Source organism: Cyrtonyx montezumae, unplaced genomic scaffold (genome assembly GCF_038088225.1).
Source record: "Cyrtonyx montezumae isolate F1298 unplaced genomic scaffold, pur_monq_1.0 scaffold_86, whole genome shotgun sequence".
Taxonomy (NCBI): domain Eukaryota; kingdom Metazoa; phylum Chordata; class Aves; order Galliformes; family Odontophoridae; genus Cyrtonyx; species Cyrtonyx montezumae.
Window position 1 is genome coordinate 74558 of NW_027072096.1, and position 25080 is coordinate 99637.

The following is a 25080-nucleotide window of genomic DNA, read 5'->3' on the forward strand; positions in this document are numbered from 1 at the left end:
ACACCACGGGCACTGATCCCACTGCCAACGCCAAAATTACCCCAAATCCACGAGATCCTCTATGCCCACGTTGAGTTAAACCCTACAGATCGGAGCGAACCGGGGAGCGACGCGGGTTGGACCCCCCCCTAAAACCAACACACTGCCTCCAAACCCACTGTGCTGCTCGGTGCTGTGCTGCCAGTACTGATTGCAAAGGGTGGGAGGGATAGATATCACCTGGAGGAAGGGAGATCTCCACCACGGGTGCAGGGCTGAGCCCTGATGCGGGGGGGGGAGAAGAAAAAGAAGAAAGCAGTGCTAAAAAACGCAGCTTATCGGCTGGATAAAGGCACCCGGGGAGAGCCAAGGAGCTAAATTTACACAGCCAGGGAAGGAGAAGGCAGGGAGACTATAAATACCTTCAAGGTAACAATGCAAATGAAGACAGGGAATTATTCGAGCTGTTATCAGCCACCGTAGCCCGGGGCCGTGGGAGGAGAGCGGCGGAGCCATGACCCCAAAACCTTCATCTTTCTTCCTAAAAAGCTGCTTTGCTGCCTCCACCCCCGTGGTGGGGCAAGCTCCCCAACGCTCAGGCTACTCTGTCCCCAACCAGATTGAAAAACCCCTAAAAATACCCCAAATTATGGGGTCCTGGTGCCACCAGTGCCTGTCTGCCAGGTCAACGGGGCTCAGCTCCCATAGTTGGATGAGTTTAGGGTGCACAATGCTCACGTGCACTTGGACAACTGCACTTCCAAATAGGGTTTTGGAACTGGGTGTCTCGCACCCAACATCGCCAACTCGAAGCTGCTGGGCCGGGCAGAAGATGCTCAGCCGGGATAAATCCGGATCCCGTGGAAAATTGCCCCCTTTTTCCTGCTTGAATTCAGGATGCAGAGAGCTGTGGGGGCACCCACTCGGTGTCGCCCCCTATTTCCCATCACAACGGCCAACCAGGCGGAGCTGAACTCGGCCTCGAATCGAAGCAAACCCCGAAAAGTTGAGAATTTCACCCTTAACTCAAGAGTGGGATTAAATTTCATCGCAGGAGCCAAGGGAAAACAACGGCCCAGAGGTGAACCCTCCTCGCCAAGCATTGGGTGCCACGAGTGGAAAGCAGAGGCAGAGCGAGCAGGATGGGAGCTGGGCAGCACCGAGGGGTCAGCAATGGGGTGGCTTCCCCCAAACTGGGAGAAGTGGGGGGCAAAGGGAGGGAAATCACCCCCCAGCACGTCACCCCGTCCCTAAAAACTCAACGCAACTCAATGACTCCATCACGGATGGGCTGGTGGCACAACACGCATCCGGACAATGGACACATTTGGGGGTGGGGGGGGGGAAAGGAGGGGGTGAAGATGGGTGAGGAAAAAAAAGGTGGAATAACCTAAAAACTGCATTTTTTTTCCTTCCTTTTCCCTTGAAAGGGAACTGAGCATCCCAACGTGACACCACCAACCAACGCGGCGCGACATCATACCACGAGCGCGCTGCCAGACACGCGTCGTCCTCTTGGGGTGAAAAACAACCCGAAAGAAACCAAAACGACCCAAAGAGCTCTTTTTGCCCCCCCCCCCCCCCCCCCCACTTCTGACACGAGGCAGCACCCCACTTCGGCTCTTCCAGCGACGCAGCATCCCAACCTGATCCCATATCCCCAGCAACGCAAAGCCGTCTGGATCTTGGGCAAACCCCATGAGAAAACCAAAACCAACGCTGGGCAGAGGGGAGCTGATCCCACAGCCCCCCACTCCACGCACTAGGGGTTTTTTGGGGGGGGAAGAGATGAAGCCCCCCTGCTCCATGAAAGGGGTTTTTCCCCTTTGCAAGACACACCAACATCCCCCTCCTCTCCACGGGGTCCAAGCACAGCCCTCCTTCGTCTCCCAACGCTTTGTTGGGGTTTTTGTGTCCGGTGGGGGAGGAGAAGGGAGATTTCCCCCCCTCCCCCCCAACCCCACCTCTGCAGCTCAGAATTGCCTCCATCCTAAAAACCCCTCGCCGAAAAACTGAAGGTCCACGAAGCCAACTGTTAACCCAACCGCGACCCCAAATCCCGACCATTCCTAGGCTCTAAAAAACGAGGTGGGGGGGGGGATAGGGGGGGTGGGGTGGGGGAAGGGATAAAGCGACAAAAGAAGATCTCTCACCGCTCTGCCCGGGACCCGGTCACGGCGAGGGACGGAGCAGCACTGCCGCATCCCTCCCCCAACCCCATCGCCCCATGGCCATGCAAAGGCGGAGCGGCACCGCCACAATTTAAATGCTAAAATGGTTAAGTGGGGACAATTGCTTCCTTCCCTGGAAGCCGAGGGATGGGGGGGAACGCCCCAGCAGCACGCCGAGAGCGATCACACGAGGCCCCGATGGCTCCCGGTGTCGTTGGGAGCCTTTTTTGGGGGGTCTTTTAACCCATTTTTGGGGGGGGGGGGGGGATGAGCGCTCGCAAAGTCTCCGGTTGGGTTCTCCCAAATACAACGCCGCGTTCCGAGCGCCGCACTTCGGATTTCTTCTCGGGTAACATCATCTTCTGGGGCAGACGTGCAAAAAAAGTGAACGACTGCAAGGAAATCGGATCCAGGAGGGATCTGGGAGAGGTCCTGAAAGGTCCTGAAAGGTCCTGAAAGGTCCTTCCCAAACGATCGCAACGGTTTCCCTCGATAGCGACGAGGTTTGATGAGCAGAGGTTGGGTCGGGAATGGGATCCTGGAGGATTTCCTTCCTCGGAGAAGGCAGCCAACTCTCTCCCCAAGTGCCCGAGCAGGAATCTCTCTCTCCCCGAAGCCGTGCGATGGGCAGAAGGGTTTTCCTCCTCGTGGGGACGCGTCGCCATGCGGAGTCGGCGTCGGGTGAAACGATGTCGAAGCGAGAGATGCTCCAAAGGGCCAGCAACGATGGCAGCACACGGACAGAGAGGAGGCGTGGGGAGGAAGACCCTCCAAGACCCCCCCCCCCCTTTCCCCCCCCCACCTACAATCACTGAGGTCCCCACAAGTTGCCACGGTGGGCTGAGGGCTCCCCGCTTCTCGTTAGCGGCCGCTCGTTAACAGAGAGCGCTTGGGATGGGGTCTCCAGATGGGCTTGGTGATGCTGAACCAGGAGTGAGGGGGGGGGTACAGGTCCAAATCCCCCCCCCCCCAGCCCCCCATGTCACCCACCCGGTGATAGCTGTATCCCTGAACTGTGTCACTCTTTCCCTATTCTACCCTCCCCCAGAAAGGAATTGGGGGGGGGAAGAAAGGTGACTCTGTGTAGCTCTGCAGCCACACAACCCCCCAGCAGAGCCCCCCCCCCCCCCCCAAGTTACCAAGGAGCCCCCCACCCCCACAACAACCTGTCACACCCCCCCCCCAACCTCCCACAGAAGTCTGGACCCCCTCACTCCGCCACAGCTCCCCACGGCCCCATTGCTACCTGTACTCCCACACCGTAACCCCCCCCTCCCCCGCACCCCCAAAAAAACCTTCTCCTCCCATTGCCACAAGGGTCCCCAAACTGTCACAAACCACCCCGTGACCCCCCCCCAGCAAGTTCTCAAGCCCCCCCACCTCAGCTTCCACCTATACCCCACTGCCACCTGTGTCCCTGAACTGTCACATTGCCCCTCCCCCCACAAGCACCTGAGCACCCCCGTATCAGCAGAGCCCCCCCAAAAAACATTTTTTCTTCCTCTCATCAGCAAAGTACCCCATCCCCCCCCCATTACTCCGTTGCCACCTATGTCAGCACTCTCTTAATGACATTTATGTACTGTCACAGTCCCCTACAAAAACATCCCCCCTCCCAGCAGTGTCCCCCCCCCAGCACAGCCCCCCCTCTACCCCTACAACACCTACACCCCTCCCTGCTGCCACCTGTGTCCTCAAACTAACACACCCTACAGCCCCCCCCCACTGCCACCTGTGTCCCTACCCCAACCCACCCCCCCCAAGCATCCCCGCCTTAGAACAGACCCCCCCCAATCAACACGCTGTCACATTTCCCCCTTGTGACCCCCCTCAAAGCGCAGACCCTCCTCATTAACCCCCAGAACAACTGTGTCCCCCCCCCCCCAAAACTGCCACCTGTCCCCCCCACAACAACGTCCCTATGATCCTACAACATCTTTGTCCCCATACTGCCACGACCCCACCCCCCCTTGAGAACTCCCTAGGACACTCCCCACCATTACCCCCCCCAGAACACCTGTGCCCCCCCCCCCCCCACAACACCATTATCCCTATAACACCTGTGCAATCCCCCACATCAACACTTGTATTCCAACTCTATCACAACCCCCCCCGTAACCCCCCCAAACATCTCAGCACCCCCATGTCCCCACTGCCACCTGCATCCCCACGTCACAAACCCCCCATGATCCCCCCCCCGAGAGTCTGATCTCCCCCAATCCCAGCACAACGCCCCATGACCCCCTAAAATACGTGTGTGTCCCCCCCCCCCCGCCACCTGTGCCCCATGTCACAAACCCCCATGACTCCCCCAAAGAGTTTGAACCCCCCCCCCATCTCGGCACAGCCCCCCTGAAACACTCCTCCCAACGTCACCACTGCCACGTGTGCCCCCCAATAGCCCCTGTGTGACCCCTCCATCGCCACCCCAAAACTCAGAACCCCCCCATCTCAGCACAGCCCCCTCCAAAACACTCCTCCCCCCCCGTATCACCGTTGCCACCTGTACCCCACCGACCCAACCTCCGTCCCCACACTGTCACACCCCCCCAACCCTCCCACTCCGCTGTCACCTTCCCCCCCCGTGCCCCGAACCCCCAAAGAGTTTGAGCCCCCCATCCCAGCACAGCCCCCCGGAAACACTCCTCCCCCCCCCATATCACCGTTGTCACCTGTGCCACCGCCCCCCCCCGTACCCCTCCGCTGTCACCTCACCCCCCGCACTCCTGTCCCCTTCCCCCCCCCCCGGGTACTCACCCCTCGCCCCCCCCTCAGCGCCGCATCCGCCCCCCCCGGGGCCGCGCGCCTCTATCGCCGCTCCGCCGCCGCCGCCGCCGTTCACCCCACGGAGGGGACATGGTCCCTTTAAATCCCCCCCCTCGGGGGCCGCGGCCGGACCCGGGCACCCCCTCTCTTCTTCCTCCTCCTCCTCCTCCTCCTCCTCCGCCGCCGCCGCCGCCGCCGCCGCCGCCGCCGCCGCCTGCGCCGCTCGGGCCGCTCCCCCTCCCCCCCCCGCCGTCGGGACCCGACGACGTCACACCGCGCGCCGCCCGCCCGACGCCGCCATCTTGGGGCCGCTCCGCCCCTCCCCCCCCCGCCGTGCAGATCGTCGCCGCCGCCGCCGCCCTCCCTGGGCCGAGCGGCGCGCGTCGATGACGTCACAGCGTCGTACCGCTCCATTCCCCCCCCCCCCAACCCAAACCCAAACCGCGCGGCTCGCTGCGATGACGTCACGTCGGATGGAACGGCGCGATGTGATGACGTCAAGGGAGCGGTTGGCGCCGCCATGTTGGGAGTGGCGACCTTCCAATGTGCGTGGGGGGGTGGCGCGGGGTGATTGCGTCATCAGAGCGCGACGGCGTTGCGGCGCCGCCATCTTGGGGGCCGCAGGGGAATGGGGTGGGAGTGGAGTACACCTGGTCCCATCACCCACGAAGGGTCTCCCGTGGCCCCCGCAGGGTCCCCCATGTTTGTTCCCCAGTGTTCCCCCATGGAGGCCCCCTGAGGGATTCCCACAGCCCCATCATGGAGGGGTTTCTATCGTCCCTCAAAAAGTACCCACGGTGCTGTTCCAAAGGGTCTTCAAGTACTTGGTACCCCACAAAGGGTCCCCGTCATCCTGTCAGACCCAGAGGGTGCTCATGGTCCTGTCCCTAAAGATCCCCATGGTCCTCCTGCCCCCCCAAAGGATCCCCATGATCCTGTCCCTAAAGGTCCCCATGGTCCCATCACCCACCAGAGGGTCTGCATGGCTCTGCCCCTAAAGGCCCCCAAGCATTTGGTACCCCCAAAGGACCTCGTGGTCCCATCACCCACCTGAGTCCCCATGGTTCTGTCACTTTCAAAGGGTCCCTATGGTCCTGTCACCCCAAAAACATCCCCATGGATTTGGCATCCCCAAAGGCACCTCGTGGTCCTGTCTTCTACCAGAAGATTCCCATGGTCCCATCACCCATCTAGGGGTCTTCATCATCACCCCCCAATGAACCCCTCGTGGCCCTGCCCCAAAGGGTCCGCATGGGTCTGCCCATCAAAAGGTCCCCATAACTCTGACCCACAAATCCCCTCGGTACCCCCTAAGGATCCCCATGGTCCCATCACCCTCAACGTGTCTCCGTGGCCTTGCTTCAAACAATCCCCACGGTCCCATCACCCACCAGAGGGTCCTCATGGTCTTACCACTCACTAGAGTTCCTAGGATTCTGTCACCCCCAAAAGGACCCCAAGGACTTGGCATTCCTAAATGGTCCCCATGGCCCTACCCCAAAGGGTTCCCCATGGTCTTGTCCCCCCTAGATGAGTCTCCATGCTTCCAAAACCCCCAAAAGTTCTCCAAAGGTCTTGTCACCCACCATAGACTCTGCCCCAAAAGGTCCCCATGGTCTCATCACCCACTGTAGGGTCCCCATGGCTGGGAACAGGGTGACATCAAAATCAAGATGGCACCGGAAACAGATCCCAGAGTGGTGACAGAACCCAACCAGCACCGATTCACAGTGCCACCAACAGCGTTTATTGCCGAGGGACAGAAACCCACAGAGACGGGACCCCGGGGGACGCAGCCACGGTGACCTCCAGTGTCACACGCTGGTGGCCTGTCCCTCATCCCCACCCTCGTCCCAGCTCCGTGCTGGTGGCCGCCGTCCCATCCTTCCAGGGTGGCCCAGCAGCCGGGTGATGACATCCCGCAGCTCGCTGTGCTCCCGCTCCAGTGCCACCAGCCGGCTCTCCTGCCAGGGGATGCGTCAGTGCCACCACCATGTCCCTGTCCTTGTCCCTGTCACCGGGGTCCCGGTGTCTTACCAGTGCTCTGCCCCGATCCTCGCTGGCTTTCAGCCTTTCCAGGTCCTTCTTGCGGGTCCCTTCGGCCGCCGTCAGCCTGAAGCAACGCAGGGGAGCTCAAAAGATTTGAAACACCACAGATTTGGGGACGTTGGGGCTTTGAGGGCATCGAAGATTTGGGGACGCCACAGATTTGGGGACACTGAGTCTTTGGGGACGCCCAGGATTTGGGGACACATGGGCTCTGGGGACATAAAGGCTGCTGGGACATCAAGACTATGGAGGGATCCAGGCTTTGGGGTCACCAAAGATTTGGGAACAGCACAGCTTTGGCAAAAGTCAGGCTTTGGGTATACCAAGGTTTTGGTGACACCCAGGCTTTGGGGACATCAAGACTGCGTTGTGGGGACAACAAACCTTCAGGGACGCCTGGGTTTTGGGGACAACAGGGCTTTGGGGACACCCACCTGGCACCCAGATTGGCCAGCCTTGCGTTGCCCTCCTCCAGCTGCAGCCGCAGATGCTCGAGCAGCTCTCGACGCTGGCCCTGCTCCTGCTGCAGCCCACGCTGCTCTCCCTGCAGCTCTCCCACCTTCTCCTCCACCACCCTCAGCCTCTCCTGCCCTTCTGCCACCTCCTTCCTCAGCGCCTCGATCTGCCGCCCGTGCTGCTGGGGACGCGGGGACAGGTGTCAGCATGGTGTCCTGATGGATGCTGCCCTTCTGCCACCCTCCCCGGGTTACCTTCTCCAGCGGGCGGATGGTGTAGAGCTCACTCTGTGCCACGGACACCTCCTCGGCGTAGCGCTGCCACGGCACCGTGGATTTACGTTGCAATGACACCGACAGGCGCAGCTTCGAGCGGCCCTACAACGGCGGGGGCACATGTCAGTGTCAGCCCCCTCGGGTGGGCAACGGGGTGGGGAATGTGCAGTGACCTCAGAATGTCCCCGTGGATCTGTCGACCCCAATGGGTCTCCACAGATCTGTCCTGAGTGGTCCCTTCATTCCCAAAGACTCTCCACGGTCCCATTGTCCTCACTGGGTCCCATCGGAACTGTTGTCCCCAGTGGAGCTCCATGGACCTCATCCCCAGTGGGTTCACATGGATCTGTCATCCCCAAAGAGCCCCTGTAGACCTGTCTTCCCCAATGGATCCCCATGGACATGTCACCCCAATGGATCTCCATGGCTCTGTTGACCCCATTGGCCCTGTCATTTCCATTAAGTCCCTGTGGATTTGTCATCCCCAAAATGTCCCCGTGGACCTGTGCTGAGGGTTCCCCGTGGCATCATCATGGGAAGATCTCCGTGATCCCTTCATCCTGAACGTCTCCCCATGTTTCTGTCACTCCCAATAGGTACTCTTGGACCCGTCTCAGAAGGTCCCCGTGGCCCTGTCCCCAATCCATCGCCCACCAAAGGATCCTCATGGTCATGTCACCCACCAAAGTTTCTCCATGGCCTTATGTCCCCCAGTAGGACCCCATGGATGCTCCCTGAGGGGTCTCCATGGCCCCATCGCGGAGGGGTCCCCATGATCCCTTCCTCCCCAAAGGATCCACAAGGTCGTGTCACTCCCAAAACATCTCCATGCCTCTCTCACCCTCAAAAGGTCCCCATGGTCCCATCACCCACCAAAGAACCCCCTGTGATCCCACCCCAGAGTGTCCCCATTGCCCAGCCCCTAGAGGGCCCTGTCATCCCCAGAGGGCCACTCTTGGCCTTTCCCTAAAAGGTTCCCATGGTCCTACCACCTCCAAAGGGTCCCCCACAGTCCCACCACCCATGGCCCTACCCAAAAATGTCCCCATGGTCCCATTGCCCCTAAAAGCTCCCCATGGTCCCATCCTCCACCAACGGTTCCCCCCGTCCCTATCCCCAAAAAGGTCTCCACGAACCAATTGCAACCAAAGTGTCCCCATGAGATCCCATCCTCCACCCAACCCCATGATCCCATCCCCGCACTCACGGGGTGGCAGCCCCCCCGTGGAGTCCAGGACCCCATACAGGGACTCACGGTGCCCTGGTGGTGCACAGAGGACCTCGGTCCATCCCCACCCATGGGTTCCTCCACGTGCTCGACGCTGCTCTGCTTGCGCAGACGCCGGGCAGCTTTGCTCTGTGCTGGGACGCTCTGGGTGCGCTGCACGTTCCTGCGCTCCCGACTGGATCGTGGTAACGGTTCCGGTACTGGTGTGAGTTCCACATCTGTCCCGTCCTCATGACTGCGGACACGGCGGATGCTGATGAGTGATTGGCTTTTGATCAGAGGGCTGTGCTTGCTCAGGTCCCGCGGCGGTACGAAGCCTGGCTTGAAGCTCTCTGGGCTGTGGGGTATGAGGGAGGTGATGGACCCTAAACTCTGCTGGGACCAGAGCTGGACCCATCTGGGACCAGAACCGTTCCCATCCCAGACCACATCCATTCATGGGGTCCATCTGGGAGCAGAAATATATCCTAAAACCACCCAGGACCAGAACTATCCCTTGAACCCAGCCTGGGCCAGAGTCATCCCAAAGCCACTTGAGGCCAGAACCATCCCCAGGCAGGATCCTCCCCCAAAAGATCCCCAAGATCTCACCACCACCAAAGAGTTCCCATGGCTCTGCTCTTAAAGACCCCTATGGTCCTCCCCGTGGGATCCCCATGGCCCTACTTCTGAAGGACTCTATGGTCCCATCACCCACCAAAGGGTCCCCATGATCCCATCTCCCAACCAAAGGATCCCTCATCTACAATCCTCAAAAGGTCTTTGTTGCCCCCTCACCCCCAAAGTGTCCCCCCCAATCCTAGAGTCCCCCTGGAGCCGACCGGGACCAGAACCACCCCCAAACTGCTCCTGGAGTCACCCCTTTGGCCCCACATGTCCCCCTTGGTCCTATTGTGTGTCCCCTGTTCCCCTTCGTTACCTTCGCTCCGTGTTGGAGCTGAGCCGGACGGAGACAGGGACTGGGGTGCCCTCCCTGATGGCATTTAGGATGGTGGGTAGTGGCTCCAGCTCCTCCTGCGTGGCCTAATGGGACAAAACAGGACCTCATGGGGCCGTGGGGTGGCCATGGGGCAGGGGACACCCATGGGGCAGTGAGCACCCAGCTTTGCATGTCGGGAGAAGATGGAAGCCCCTGTCACCAGCTGCCTCTGGGGACACGTAGATGGCACCTGGTCCAGGCTGGAGAAGATGTCACAGAGCAGGAGGTGGAGGGTGGCGAGCTCCAGGGCCAGGTCCACGTAGCCATCATAGGTGGCCATGTGTCCACTGCTGTCAGGGTTGGCAATGTTCCTCAGGAAGGATGTCATGGTGCTCCAGTGGTGCTCCAGGAACTCGTTCATGAAACCCATGTAGGCCTCCTTCTCACCAAACCTGGGAACCATGGTGGCCAATCACCCACAAGCCAACACCAGGACCCTGTTACTCCTTTCTTGTCTCATTTGACTTCTTGGGGGCATCCCTGCTGCCACACAGAATTCCAGGGACACCCTCAGTGCCCCTTTAGGCTATAGGGTCCATCCCTGCTGCCCCGTGGCACATAAGGGAGGTTCTAGCAGCCCCATGGTGCTTGAGGTTATCCCCACTGCCCCATGGCCATTCTATGGCACATGCCACATGCTGTAGGGAACATCCTTGCTGCCCCATATCTTCCCCAGGGGGACCCCACCGGCACCACGCAGGTGACACGCCGTGACATACGTGGTGAAGTTGGCCAGGTTCTGGATGACCTTGGCCACCAGGGTGAGGGTACGGGTGGTGGCTTCGTTCGGGTACTCCTGGACGAGTCCGAAGAGACTCGGGGACATGATGGCGGGGCAGAGGAACCGCAGGAAGAGCGAGGCCGAGACCAGACGCTGCCCGATGGCCGCCTTGCCCCGCGCCACGCACTCCTCCTGCCACGCCGCGAAGATCTCACCCAGCTCCGTCGGGAAGGTGCTGCAGGGACAGACGGGGTGGGTAGGTGGCCCTGGTGTCCCCTGTGTGCCACCATGTGGGACGTGGTGCCCACCACTGTTGTGCTTGTCCCCATGTTGGTCCCCATATCCTTCCTGGTGCCCATCATCATGGCTGTGGTGCATGTCTCCATCCCTGTCCCCAGACTTGTCCCCACATCCGTTCTGATGCCCATTCCCAAGCCTGTCTCCAGGTCTTCCTGGTGTTGGTGGCTGTCCCTAGGCCCACCCCTACGCACCCTACCCACCCCCGTGCCCCTGAGGGGCTGTCCCTCACTCGCAGGACGTGGCGATGCGCTGCAGGGTCTCCTCGCAGACCTGCCGCAGGTTGTTCTGGTTGTCAGAGAGGTCGGGGCCGCCACATTTGCTGGGATCAACTTCACAGCTGTCATCCGAGGAGCAGAGCTGGGCCACAGCCTCACCTGGGCACCAGGAGATGGGCATTGTGAGGACCAAGCAATCACAGACACGGGACAACCCCACAGAGATCCTGATGGCGTCCCATAGCCTGAAATACCCCGTGAAGTCCTGCCCATGCCGAGCTCCCCATAATACCCTGTAACACCTGTTCGTACCCAGAGTGTCCTGTAGGTACTTGCCCCCCACCAGCTTCATGTATTCATCAATGGCTTTGGTGGTCAATGTGTTCTCACGGAAGATCAGTGACTCCCGGTCATCAAAACGGTCCAACTCGGCCACACCAAGGTCAATGAGGAATTCCTGTGGGATGGATGTTGGGGGGCATCCGTGGGCCTGATGTGGCTTAGGCAGCCTGGTCTGGACAGTGTCGGGATCTCTCAAAGCGCTCTTGAATTGTATTTCCCATCCCATCCCACTCACAGTCCCATTCTACCCCAACCATCACGTCCAGGACAACTCAGTTACACCCATCCCTTCCCCATCCCACTCCAACCACTGTGTCCATCCCACCATGGCCATCACCCATCTCACCCCAACTACCATATCCATCTCACCATGACCATCACCCATCCCATCCCATCCCTTCCCCACCCCACCCCAACCACCACATCCCCCACAACTTGATCATCACCTATCCCACCTCAACCATTGCATCCATCCCACCTCAACCACCACCCATCCCAGCCCAACCATCATGTCCATCACAGCCTGAGCGCATCCATCCCTCCCTCCATCCCACCACAACCATCCCACCACATCCATCATCCATCATCCATCATCCATCATCCATCATCCATCATCCATCATCCATCATCCATCATCCATCCCATCCCAACCACCACATCCACCCCAACTTGGTCATCCCCCATCCCAGCCCAACCATCATATCCATCTCAACTTGAGTGCATCCATCCCATCCTCATCCCACCCCAACCACCACATCCGCCCCACCACATCCATCATCCATCCCATCCCATCCCATCCCATCCCATCCCATCCCATCCCATCCCATCCCATCCCATCCCATCCCATCCCATCCCATCCCATCCCATCCACCAACAAACCACCCCAACCACCACATTCACCCCAACTTGGTCATCCCCCATCCCACCCCAACCATCATGTCCATCACAACTTGAACACATCCATCCCACCTCAACCACCCCATCCACCCCATCAAAACCATCACCCGTCCCACCCCAACCACCGCATCCATCCCACCATGGCCACCAGTCGCTCTACCTTGGCTTTCCCGGTGCTCTGCAGGACGCGCACCAAGGCGCCTGCAAGCTCCTCCTTGTGCCTCACGGCGATGGTGGGCTCCAGGCAGGAGCACAGCTCCCGATAGTGGAAGGTGATGAACTCGGCCAACTCTTTGTAGCGTACGATGGGCAGCACCCGCACCGCCCGGTACCGCCCGCGCACCCGCACCGCCGGCGCCCGTTCGTTACCGCCGTGACCGCTCAATGGGTACCACCGCTCCAGGGGATGCCGGGTGCCCGCCAGCTCGGACAAAGGGACGGTGACAGATGCCACTGTCTGGCTGGGGTGGCCCTGGTCATCGCGGCAAAGGAGGAGGGTGAGGGCATGGGAGGGAGGAAGGGCGGCCAGCTGAAAGAGCTCGCCCCAGAAGAGCTCGCCGTCGGGACCGGCCACTTTGGCGGTGGTGCGGGCGAAGAGCGTGCCATCGAGGTGGAGGTGACACCGGAGGCGGCGGCGGGGTGGCAGGTCCCGTGCCTCGTACACCCACAGGCTCAGCGCCAGCTCCAGGCGCTCACAGTTGTCCTGGGGACAGGAGGGGACAATGGAGGGGCAGGAGGAGATGTGGGGTAGGTGGGGACGTGGGACTGGAAGGGAAAGGAGGAGTGGAGTAGACACAGGGGACGGGAGGTGGCACTGGGGACAGGAAGGGACTTGGGGGAAGAAGGAGACATGGGGGGGATGAATGACTGGAGGAGATGTAGGGGACAGGAGGTGGCACTGGGGACAGGAGGGGTCGTGAGGGACTTGGGGAAAATGGGAGAGACTGGAGGATAGGACGGGATATGGGGGATAGGAGGGGATATGGGACTGGAAGGGAAAGGAGGAGTGGAGCAGACACAGGGGACAGGAGGGAACACTGCGGAAAGAAGGAGACATGGGGGGCATGGGGGACTGGAGGGGACATGAGGAGAGATGGGTGGGAATGGGGTCTGTGGGAGGCCCCTGGGGGTCCCACCTTATTGGGCTGCACGGTGCGGCGCAGGTTCTCGATCCAGCGGTCGCGCTCGGCCAAGGAGCTGCACCCAAAGGAGCGGCTGCACCCACCCGTGATGACCTACGGATGGGGTGGGGGTCAGGGGGAACCTGGGGTTGTGGTCTCAGGATGGCTGAGGTGCCCTGGATGCTTCTATAGGGTGCTCTGGATGCATGTCCAGGATTTATGGGGTGCTCTGGGTGCCCGTATAGGGAGTCTTGGGCACACTGGGTGCTTCTGGAGGGTGCCTTGGGTGCATGTATGGGATGCTTGGGGTGCCCTGGGCACACTGGGTGCTTCTATAGGGTGCCCTGTGTCCATATATGGGATGCCTGGGGTGCCCTGGATGCTGTGGATGCTCTATAGGGCCTGGGTGCATGTCTAGGATTTCTGGGGTGCTCCGGGTGCCTATATAGGTTTCCCTGAGCACCCTGGGTACCGCTATGGAGTGCCCTCAGTCCCTTGGGTGCCCCTACAGGGTGTAAGTATGGGATGCTTGGCATGCCCCCCTTCCCAGCACCATTACCTGGAAGCAGAACTTCTCGCCCACGATGCTGCCGTGCACGGGACGCACGATGATGTTCTCCCCACTGAGGTCCAGCTCGGCCACGCTGGGTGCTGGCAGCAGGGACTCGTGGGAACCACTGCGGCTCAGGGCCCTGTGGAGGACACAGCTGTCACCACGGACCCTCCACGGCGTCCCCAAGTTGTCTCCAACACCCGTGTACCTTTCTCCATCTGCGCCGACCGCCGCTGAGCTCTCATTTCTGGGCACAATGCGACCTTTCCGCTCCCGCAGCCGCTTCCACAGCAGTCCCTATAGGGTGGGGACGAGAGGGACAACGGGTCACCCCGGGGAGCAGTGTGACACCCGTGGGTGACGCCGGGACCCACCTTCACATTGCTGAACTGCGAGCTGGTGGAGCCGTCGCTGTCCGTGCCTTTCCCCGCTGTCCTCACACTCCTCTCCTCGGGGTCTGTTGGGGTGACCCGTGTCAGACCCCGAAATCGTGACGGTTTGCGGCACCCACCTCCCCAAAAAGCAGAAGGAAGAATCCCTGAGGGCGCCGGGTGCTGCGCACCCCAAGTGTGCACAGCCCACGGGTGGGTGCAGGGGGTCAGCAAGGTTTGGGGTCTCACTGTGTGACGTGCACAGCAGCCACCGGTGGGGGCCCATGGTGGCAAGGAAGCCCTTATCAGGAGGATCAGTGCACAGCAGCGGGGTGGAGGAAGCGGTGACGGCACATGGAGGGCCTCACGCAGAGGGTTTCCTCTGTGTGGGGTGTGGGGCACAGCGTGCAGTGCAAGATTCGCAGTGCAAGAGGCGCCGTGGGGCGCACGGCGTGGGGCACATAGCGCAAGGTGCGTGTCATTTGGGGCAGGGTGTAGGGCAGGGTGCAAGAAACACCCCACGTCGTCAGCTCACCCGTGTCCCTCCTGCCACCCGCTGGGTGCAGGCTGCTGCTTTCAGAGCTCCCAGTCTGGCTCCTGTTCCTGCACGAAGTCTGAGGACGCAGAGAGGTCAGGCCCAGCACCCTGTGCACTCCATATGTGCACCCCAGAACCCAAGAGGGGGTCCTCACCTCTTCATCCCGACCCACGTGGACCAGCTGCCCGTCCACCAGTGAGAAGTTGGAGATGTCCCACACGGTGACATCGGGTGCCACAGGGGCTGGGGTGGATGGGGCACCATGGGGGCTCTCTGGGGCTGGGGGTGTGGAACAGAGGGGTCAGGAGAATCCAGTTGTGCCCTCATGTCTCGGGGTCAGCATGGAGAGCCAACCCATCGAACACAGCTCTTCTTCCTCCAACCCATCTCCGTTGCCCACCGCCCGTTGTCCCCCAAACCCATTATCCACCATCTTTCCCCATCACACTCAGTCCTTCACCCAGCACCACCACCCATCACACCCAACCAGCACCCACGACCCTCTACACCCCGAACCATCACCCATCTCCATCACCCACAACCTCAACCTGCAACCACCACCCCCATCCCACTCCCGCCCCCATCTCATTCCCATTCCATCTCCAACCCTCTCCCATATCACCCCACCCTCACCCCCAACTCCATCCCCACCCCCATCCCTATTCTCATCCCCATTCCCATTCCATTCCCATCCCACTCCCATCTCATCCCCATCCGCATCCGCACCTGACCCCATCCCCACCTTATCCCCATCTCATCCCCATCCCCACTCCTCACCCCATCCGCATTCTACCCCCATCCCCATTCCATTCCCATCTCATCCCCGCCCCCGCCCCTACCCCCATCCCCATCTCCATCCCACTCCCACCCCATCCCCACCACACCCCCATCTCATTCCAAACCCCATCCCGCCCCATCCCCTCCCCATTCCCACCACCCCACACCCTTAGCCCCCCACCACCCCGAGCACCTCCATACCTGGGACGCCCTCATGGGACCCTTTATCAGCCCGGACCCCATTCTCCACGTGGCCCTTTTTCTTGGACATGGAGCGCAGGTATTTCTGCAGGGTTCCCTTTCCACCCTCGGGGCCGCGCGGTTCCTTGGCCACTTTGGAGGGCGCCGAGAACGCCCTTTGGAAGAGGGACCGGCGAGCGCTGGCTTTGGGTGCCCCAAAATTGGAGCCACCCTTCCCAACCCCATCGTCGAGGCTGTCGGACTCGGGTTGGCTGTAGGAACGCTTCCAGCCCTGCAGCCGGCTCCAGTGCCAACCGCCCGGGGATGCGGTGCACCGTTCGGGGTCCCGATCGCCCATGGGTGCTGCTGTTCTCCATCGGTATGTCTTCAGCAGTGTTGGAGGCTCAGTGGCTTGGGGGGGCTTCTCCACCTCCATCTGCAGGATGGAGTGAGCTCCATGAGCCCCAGGAGGCAGCGTCACCCCAGCACCCCAATTTGGGTGCCCTCCTCCAGCACCCTTATTGGGACACCCCTATCCAGGCACCCCAATTTGGGCACTCCTATTACAACACCCCAATTTGGGTGCCCCCATCCCAGCACCCTTATTGGGACACCCCACCCCAGGCACCCCAGATTGGGCACTCCCATTCCAACACCCCAATTTGGGTGCCCCCACCCCAGCACCCCACTTGAGCGCCCTCATCCAAGCACCCTTACTGAGACACTCCTACCCAAGGACCCCTACCAGGCACCCCAGTTTGGACACTCCTATTCCAACACCCCAACTTGGGTGCCCCTATCCCAGCACCCCTCCTGGGGTACCCCTCCCCAGGCACCCCAATTTGGGCACTCCTATTCCAGCACCCCAATTTGGGTGCCCCCATCCCAGCACCCTTATTTGGATGCCGTTATCTGGGCACCCCCATAGCCATCTCGAATTTGGGTGCCCCCATCCAAGAATTTTGTGGGTGTCCCTGTAGGGGTACCCCTCACCCCAGCACTCCTATTTGTGTACGTCCATGTGAGTATTCATCGGGGGGGGACCAACATCACATCCCCCCCATCTGAGCACTCTTACTGTGACCCCCCCCCATATCCACACCGCAATTGCACACTCCTATTTGGGTGCCCATATCCAGGACACCCCATCCAGGCACCCCCACTCAGATTCCCCTTTTTGGGTGCCCCTCTCCTGGCACGCACTATCAGCACCCCCTTAAAGACCCCCCCCGTTCAGACACTCTCCTTGGAGCACCCCTAGTTTGCTGCCCCATTGCACATCGCTATCTGGGTGCCCCTATCCGCTCCCTCCCCTACATAAAAAAACCCTGTTTGCTCACACCCCCCTCCCAGAACGAGGGGACCCATACAGGGGGTGTCAAGATCGGGACGGGTGGGGGGAGTGGATGAGGGCACAGTGAAGAACGACCCCCAAGTGGGAGCGGCAGCATGGGGTACCCAAAAAGAGGTGTCGGGATGGAGATATCCGAGCATGGGTGCTGGCCACAGGGTGGCACTCCCCGACCCCATTTCCATGGGTGCCGAGTGCCGCCCTGACCTCATCCCTTCAGCATCATCCCAACCCTTGGATGTGTACCAGATTGGGACACAGAGCCGTCGGGGTGCGGTGACACCGCAGTAGGGTGACACCTGTGGGTGGCCCCACTGCCACCCCATCCCCGGGCGCGGGCGGTGTCGGTGATGCTTCCGTCGCTGCGGCGGCCGCGCTTCCCCCTGCGTCTCCGCTGCGTTTCCTCCCGCCATCTGCACCCCGTGCGTGGCCCCACGCCGGGCTGGGTGGGCCCTGAGGGTGGGTGACCCCCCCCCCCCTCCCCCCCCCATGGCACCCCAGGGTGGGTGCAGCCCTAAGGGGGGGTTGCTCACGAGGCTGGATGATCCTCATCGAGGGGACAGCGTGAGCTGCAGGCGCCCATCGATTTAGGGGTCAGCGCCCAAAGGGTGGCTCAGGGAGGGTGCCCCCCACCTGGAGAAAGGTGCCCCCACCTTGGGGGTGATGCCAATGCTTTTGGGGTGTTTGGGGTGCTGCTAACTTTTGGGATCTTCGGGGTGCAAGCAGTCCCACCTTGCAGCACCCCATCACCTCATCAGCATGGTGCTACTCGCCCCAGCACCCCACACCCCCAGGGCTGCTCCCAAGGATGAGGAATCACCTTGAGGTGCCACCCTCTCCCCCCCCACCCCCATCGTGTGCCCCCCCCACCCTATAGTACCTCGCTGCTCGCTGCCTCCTCCGACACCCGGTTCCTGCCGTGGCTTCCCCATGTGACCCAGAAGCAGTTTCAGTCACACCCTCACCTCCGCCTCTGCCCCGATGATGTTATCTGTGCGCCCAGCCTGGGTGGATCGTGTTCGGCCACAGCCCTGGGGGGCACTGAGCAGGGTGAGCCCCCCCCTGGGGCACTGCTCTGGGTACTGGGGTCACGGCGGTGCATGTTTGGTGTAAACGCTGTCATTAGGTTTCAGAGTGAACAGGAATCAGAGATGGCGGTATTGGAGCGCTGTGGGTCGTGTGTGGACATGTGGGTTATGGGGCTGTGTGTGGGGCTGAGTGGGTGGGGGTGAGCCCTTCCAGGTCTGGAGTGGGTATGAGGGTCCCCAAGGTGGGCTAAGCTTGTGCTGTCCCCTTGTGCTACGCGGGAGGTACAAAGATTATGTGTGCATGTGTAGGACCCCATTCTGCCCCCCAGCCCATGCCTCAGTTTCCCCCCTGCTTTCCAGAGGTCACCCCAAGCTGCTATCCTGGCACTGAGTTTATTATGGGATGTTTGAGGCTGTGGGCACGGTCTGCTGGGCCACAGGGAGCAAGCTGGTCCACACCTGTGTCCTTGAGGCTGTGGGCCATGCAGATTGGTGTCCTCCTCTGGCATCCTTGGGTTGGGGTCCATGTGGGGTCCTTCTGGTCTGGAATTCATTGTGTTGGAGTCCACATGGACTGACAAACATTGGGTTGGTGTCCAGACGGGCCAGGCTTCACCCAGATCAGAATCACTGGGATGGAGTCCATATGGTGTCCAGCGCTCCGGTGTCCCATCTCTTCCCATCAGACCACCATCCACGTAGACCAGGATCCAACCTTTGCAGCACCCACCCAGACCAGCACCCATAGGGCCAATCCTCACTGCAGAGAAGAGAAGGAATCACGACCACCCCAAGCAGCCCCTCCACTTCCATCTCCAGTGCATCAGAGTGGGCCAGATGCCCAACCCCCTATCAACATCGTAGGACCACCTGTGCCCACCTTGAAGCCATGCCAGGTCTGGATCTCCTGGAACAGGGCATCCCCAGGGCAGCTGGTGTTCACCATTTGCCGGTGGCCGTGCAGGGTGTAGTTCTGGTGGAGCCACCCAGCCCTCACAGCACACGGTATGAGACCATCGCGCACCAAAGCGATGGCATCAGGATCCGGCAAGCTGGACGAGAAGTTGCCCACGTAGCCCACGCCGTAGCCCTTGCTGTTGTGACCTCTGGTATGGGCACCCACCCAGTGCCAACCTCGCCCTTGGTACAGGTATCCATCTGAACCCACCACGAAGCTGTGGGCATCCGACATCGGTCAACCCAACGTCGGTCAACCCAATGTCGGTCAACCCAATGTCGGTCAACCCAACATCGGTCAACCCAACATTGGTCAACCCAACGTCGGTCAACCCAACATTGGTCAACCCAATGTCGGTCAACCCAACATTGGTCAACCCAATGTCGGTCAACCCAACATTGGTCAACTCTATATTGATCAACCCAACCTTGGTTAGCCCCATACACCCCTCCAGTGATGGGGACAGGGTGGGGCTACAGTGACACCGGCCTCACCTGTAGCCGATGTCATCCCAGCCACGGGTGTCCTGGTGAAAGCGCTGCATGGAGCGCATGTCGCGGGCGCAGGCAGCAAAGGAGCGGCATGGGTTGCTGGGCACGAAGGTGTGGTGGATGTAGATGGAACCCAGAGGTGGGGACAAGGGTCTGGGGGTGCCCCGATAGGGACGGGCACCCCACATGCAGCGGGGGACAATGGCTGGGCACTCTGTGAGGGAAGGGAGGTGGTTGTTGTGGGGACGTATTTGGTTTTGGGAACGTGGAGCCTTTGGGGAGTTCCTTGGGTTGGGGACATGGCTGTGTCCACTTGGGGTCACCTCGTGCAGGGGACACGGAGCATCTGCCCTCAGCGGCCATGAGTTTGGTCAATGTCCAGGGACTCCCCTCCAGAGGACACTCTTGTGTGTCCATCCAGGGGACATAGTGGTGTCCATCTAAAAATTTACCATCTGGGGACACTCTAGTGTCCAGAGAGGGGACACAGTGTTATCAATCCATGGACCACCAACTGGATTCAGGGGACATGATGGTGTCTACCAACCGAGGACACGCTAATGTCTATCTACGGGGCATGGCAACGTCCATCCAGGGAACTGGAGGCAAACCTGTGTCCATCCAGGGGATAAAGTGGTGTCTATCAAAAAATCCTCCATCTGGGGACTCAGTGGTGTCCATCCAAGAGGCACACTGATATCTGGCCACGCCACTTCATGGGTCACCATGAGATTGGCTCCCCTCAATGACATCTCCACTGGGGTGCCCCCAGCTCCCCTCAGCTCCCATTCCAGCACCTTCCACCCATCCCAACACCATTCCCAGAACCCGTCCCAGCCCCCACACCAGCACCTATTCCAGCAGTCAGCACCCACCACCCATCCCAGCACCATTCCCACCACCCATCCCTGATCCCAACCCACCATCAATCCCAACATTCACCTGATCATCGTTCCCACCACCCAGCACCCTCCCCAGCCCCCATCCCAACACCATTCCCACCCCATATCTCAGCACCAATGCCATCACACGTCCCTGCACCCAGTATCCACCTCCCACCTCACCCTTCACTGTGGGCACCCTACTCACCAACATACGCCTCCATGAACTCCCTTGCCGCGCGACGAGCAATGTCCGCCTCCTCCTCCTCCCCAACCTCCTCCAGGAGCTCGCAGGTGGGGGACAGCCCCCGCAGCACCCTCAGCATCGCTGCCACCTCCTCCTCCAATTTCCCCACTGCCATCTGAGCCCCAAAATCCTGACGTCGGCGGCTGCTGTGGGGCCACCCGCTTGCGATCCCATTACTCACCCCGTAATATCTCCGGAATAAGATGGAGAGCGGGATGGGGTCTTCAGCCAAGCGGGTGCCCAATAGTACCCCATCCATCGCCCCATTGGCGACAGCGTTGGGGACAAGTGATGGGGGACCCAACAGGGTGAAGTTTTGGGGGTTGTCCACGTCATCCCAACAACCACCGGGTCCCAGCGCGGCCGTCCCGTTGACCCGCGCCAAGAGGAAGGATGTCCCCAGTGCTTCAGTGATGGTGACGGCATAGAGCACATCGAGAGCAGCATAGGGTTGATCAGTGGGGCCAGGCCACCCCATTGCCCTCTTCAGCCCCACTTCGATGCCAGCAAAGAGTGGTGCCAACGCCACGGTGGAACCATCGGGTGCCAATACCACGCCACGCTCTGGTGTTGTGGTGTTGGGGTGGAGGAGGTGGGAAAGCAGCGTCCACGGCTCAGGGATGGGAACTGGGGTGGGAGGGGGATCCCCAAGCAGCGTGTGGCACACGGGGGTCCCACAGCCCCCCAGTGCCCGCACCAGAGATGGGATGTCCTGGGTGTTGTTGGCCTCCAGGGATTGTAGGATTGGGATCAGTGAAGAGATGTGGCGTGGGAGGAAGGCTGAAGGTGAGACAGGAATGGGGAAGGCAGGTGAAAATTGGGGGATGAACCAAAAAAGAGGGAGGGGGAATGCACACCCCCCTCCCAAAAAATAAGAGGGGAAATGGATCTTAAGTTGGGGGAATGCTCATGGAAAAGGGGGGATGAGAAGGGGGGAGGGATGCACACAGAGGTGGGGACGCGCACCTGAAACAGGGAGGGATGTACTCAAAATGGGGGGAGTGCACCCCAAGGTTGTTAATGTGTTCACGAGTGGGGAATGCAGCCTCAGAAAAAGGGGAGTGTGGCCAAAAATATGGGGAAATGTACCCAAATTTGAGGGGGATGAGCCAAAGAATTGGGGAATGAATTTAAAAAAAAAGAAATGCCACTAAAACTGGGGGGGAAGGACTCAAAGGAGGGGGAATGCACCCCAAAAAGGGGAAAAAATTACCCTAAAAGTGGGGGAGATGTACCAAAAAATGAGGGGATGCACCACAAAAAAGAGGGAATACACCCCAAACTGGGAGGGATGAATTAGAACAAGGAGGAATGCAGGGCAAACCTACCCCCCAAATTTGAGGGTGCGTGAACCCAAATATGTGGAAATGAACCCCAAAAAGGAGGAGTATACCCCATGATGGGGGGGGCAATGAACCCAAAAGGAGAAATTAACCCCAAAAAAGGAAGTCACCCAATGGCCAAAAAAAACCCCAAGCCTCAAAAATACACAAATCTGCCCCAAAAATGTCATTTGGGCCCCACATATGTTCCTCCCCCCCCCCCACTGCCCCCTCCCCCACTGGTCAAAAAATCTGCCCCAGTTTGGGCACAAATCTTGAATAGGGAAACGAGTGTGACGTATGGCGACATATTTGTTGACATGTGATGGCGTGTGGCGACATGCAGTGCCATGTGATGAACTGTGGTGACGTGTGCAGGCGTGTCATGGCATGTTGTGACATATGGTGACGTGTGGTGACACACGGTGATGTGGGTTGATATGTGATGGCGTGTAGCGTTGTGCGGCAACGTGTGGTGAGATGTGGCGACCTTCGGTGACATGTCATGACGTGTGATGACATGTGTTGACATGTGTTGATGTGTGGAGACATGCGTTGTCATGTGGTGACATATTGGTGACGTGTGGTGCCACATGGTGACATACAGTGACATGTGTTGACCTGTGTTGATTTGTGGATACATGTCGTGACATATGTTGATGTGTGGTGACACACGGTGACACGTGTTGACGTGTGATGGTGTGTACTGATGTGTGGCACCGTGTGGTGAGATGTGGTGACCTTTGGTGACATGTCGTGACGTGTGATGACATTTGGTGACATGTTGTGACATATGCTGCTGTGTGGTGATGTCTGGTGGTGTGTGGTGCCATGTGGTGCCGTGTGTTGGCATGTGTGTTGCCATGTGTTGGTGTGTGATGGTGTGTTGTGCCATGTGTTGGCATTTGGTGGTGTGTGGTGCTGTGTGTGGTGCCGTGTATTGGTGTGTGATGGTGTATGGTGCCATGTGTTGCCATGTGTTGGCATGTGATGGTGTGTGGTGCCATGTGTTGGCATGTGGTGCCTTGTGGTGCCATGTGTTGGCATGTGATGGTGTGTAGAGTCATGTGTTGGCATGTGGTGCCACGTGTTGGCATGTGATGGTGTGTGGTGCCATATGTTGGCATGTGGTGCCTTGTGGTGCCATGTGTTGGCGTGTGATGGTGTGTGGTGCAATGTGTTGGCGTGTGATGGTGTGTGGTACCATGTGTTGGCATGTGATGGTGTGTGGTGCCATGTGTTGGCATGTAGCGGTGTGTGGTACAATGTGTTGGCATGTGGTGGTGTGTGGTGCCATGTGTTGGCATGTGGTGGTGTGTGGTGCCATATGTTGGCGTGTGGTGGTGTGTAGTGCCATGTGTTGGCATGTGATGGTGTGTGGTGCCATGTGTTGGCATGTGGTGCCTTGTGGTGCCATGTGTTGGCATGTGATGGTGTGTGGTGCCATGTGTTGGTGTGTGATGGTGTGTGGTGCCATGTGTTGGCATGTGGTGCCTTGTGGTGCCATGTGTTGGCATGTGATGGTGTGTGGTGCCATGTGTTGGCATGTGGTGCCTTGTGGTGCCATGTGTTGGCATGTGATAGTGTGTGGTGCCATGTGTTGGCGTGTGATGGTGTGTGGTGCCATGTGTTGGCATGTGGTGCCTTGTGGTGCCATGTGTTGGCATGTGATGGTGTGTGGTGCCATGTATTGGCATGTGATGGTGTGTGGTGCCATGTGTTGGCGTGTGATGGTGTGTGGTGCTATGTGTTGGCATGTGATGGTGTGTGGTGCCATGTGTTGGCATGTGATGGTGTGTGGTGCCATGTATTGGCATGTGGTGCTGTGTGGTGCCATGTGTTGGCATGTTGAGGTGCCACGTGGCTGTGTGTGGCACAATGTGGTGTCGGTGCGGTGTCCCCGTGTCCCTTACCTGCTCGGGTGTGGGTGCAGAGCACTGCCAGCAGCAGAAGGACGGCAGCAGCAGCGGAGCAGCGCATGGTGCCCTGTGGTCTGCGTGGACTTTGTCCCCACCCCATGGTGTCACCGAGGGGGGGGGGGACGTGACGCCTGTCACGTGTGCGAGAGGTGTGCGCGAGGGTGTGTGTACGCACGTGTGGGGGGGGGGGGCAGGAGTGCATGTAGTGGGTGTGTAATGTGCACACAGATGTTTGTGCAGTGCACGTGCACGTGTGTGTGCAATGGGTGTGGGTGTTCGTGCAACGTGGGCACAGACTGGCATGCAAGGGGTGAGCACAAGTGTGTGCAAGGGGGTGTGCAGCGTGCGTGCACACGTGTGGAGGAATTCATGTGCAATTGTGTGTGTAGTGTGTACAGTGGGTGTGCAATGGGTGCACAATTTCTTGTGCAATATGCCAGCACACGTGTGCAATGAGTGTGTAGAGTGCGTGCAACACGTGTGCAATTTGTGTGCAATATATGGGCACATGAGTGCAATGTGTGTGCAATGGGTGTGCACGTGTGCACGCAATGTGTGCAAATGTGTGTGTAACAGGTGCGTGCAACATGTGTGCACGATTATGCGCCACGAGTGTGCAGCATGTGTGCAATATGTCTGCACGCGTGTGTGCAAAGCATGTGCACGTTTGCGTGCCTCTGCACGGATGTGTGCGCACACACGTGTGTGCAAATGTATGTGCAGACACATGTGTGTGCATGCGTGCATACGTGTGTGCGTGGGGTGGGTTATTTGCAAGCGCACACGCGTGTGCATGCATATGCACGCGTGTTCGTGCTGCACCGCTGTCACACCCAGTCCCTCCCCAGTTCCTGTGCAACTGGTCGAACTGGATCCCAGTGTGGGGGTGGGGTCGATGCGGGAGGCACCGGGGACGCGTGGGGTGGGAGGGGGGGGGGGGACGGTGCCACCAGGACACATGTCAC

At 59.8% G+C, this 25080-nt stretch overlaps 2 protein-coding genes across 3 annotated transcripts; both read right to left on the bottom strand.

Moving 5' to 3' along the window:
* Positions 1-6717: 6717 nt before the first annotated feature.
* RASAL3 (RAS protein activator like 3) lies at positions 6718-18255 on the bottom strand. Of its 2 annotated transcripts, none has more exons than XM_065753961.1 (19): positions 18150-18255; positions 15940-16354; positions 15116-15240; positions 14959-15037; positions 14427-14509; positions 14261-14349; positions 14059-14191; positions 13515-13613; positions 12539-13081; positions 11452-11596; positions 11154-11298; positions 10623-10859; positions 10094-10295; positions 9844-9947; positions 8952-9261; positions 7676-7798; positions 7400-7599; positions 6954-7029; positions 6718-6880 (listed from the first exon to the last, which is right to left on the bottom strand). In XM_065753961.1, the coding sequence occupies exons 2-19, from the start codon at positions 16352-16354 to the stop codon at positions 6731-6733; spliced, it is 3258 nt and encodes a 1085-aa protein (XP_065610033.1). In that variant the 5' UTR covers positions 18150-18255; the 3' UTR covers positions 6718-6730. The 2 variants fall into 2 exon arrangements, with proteins under 2 accessions (XP_065610033.1, XP_065610032.1); XM_065753960.1 differs by having other exon boundaries at positions 7400-7602.
* Positions 18256-18996: 741 nt separating this feature from the next.
* Positions 18997-24186, bottom strand: PGLYRP2 (peptidoglycan recognition protein 2). Its single transcript, XM_065753962.1, has 5 exons — positions 24110-24186; positions 20836-21654; positions 19750-19960; positions 19178-19472; positions 18997-19057 (listed from the first exon to the last, which is right to left on the bottom strand). The coding sequence occupies exons 1-5, from the start codon at positions 24174-24176 to the stop codon at positions 19055-19057; spliced, it is 1395 nt and encodes a 464-aa protein (XP_065610034.1). The 5' UTR covers positions 24177-24186; the 3' UTR covers positions 18997-19054.
* Positions 24187-25080: the final 894 nt, after the last annotated feature.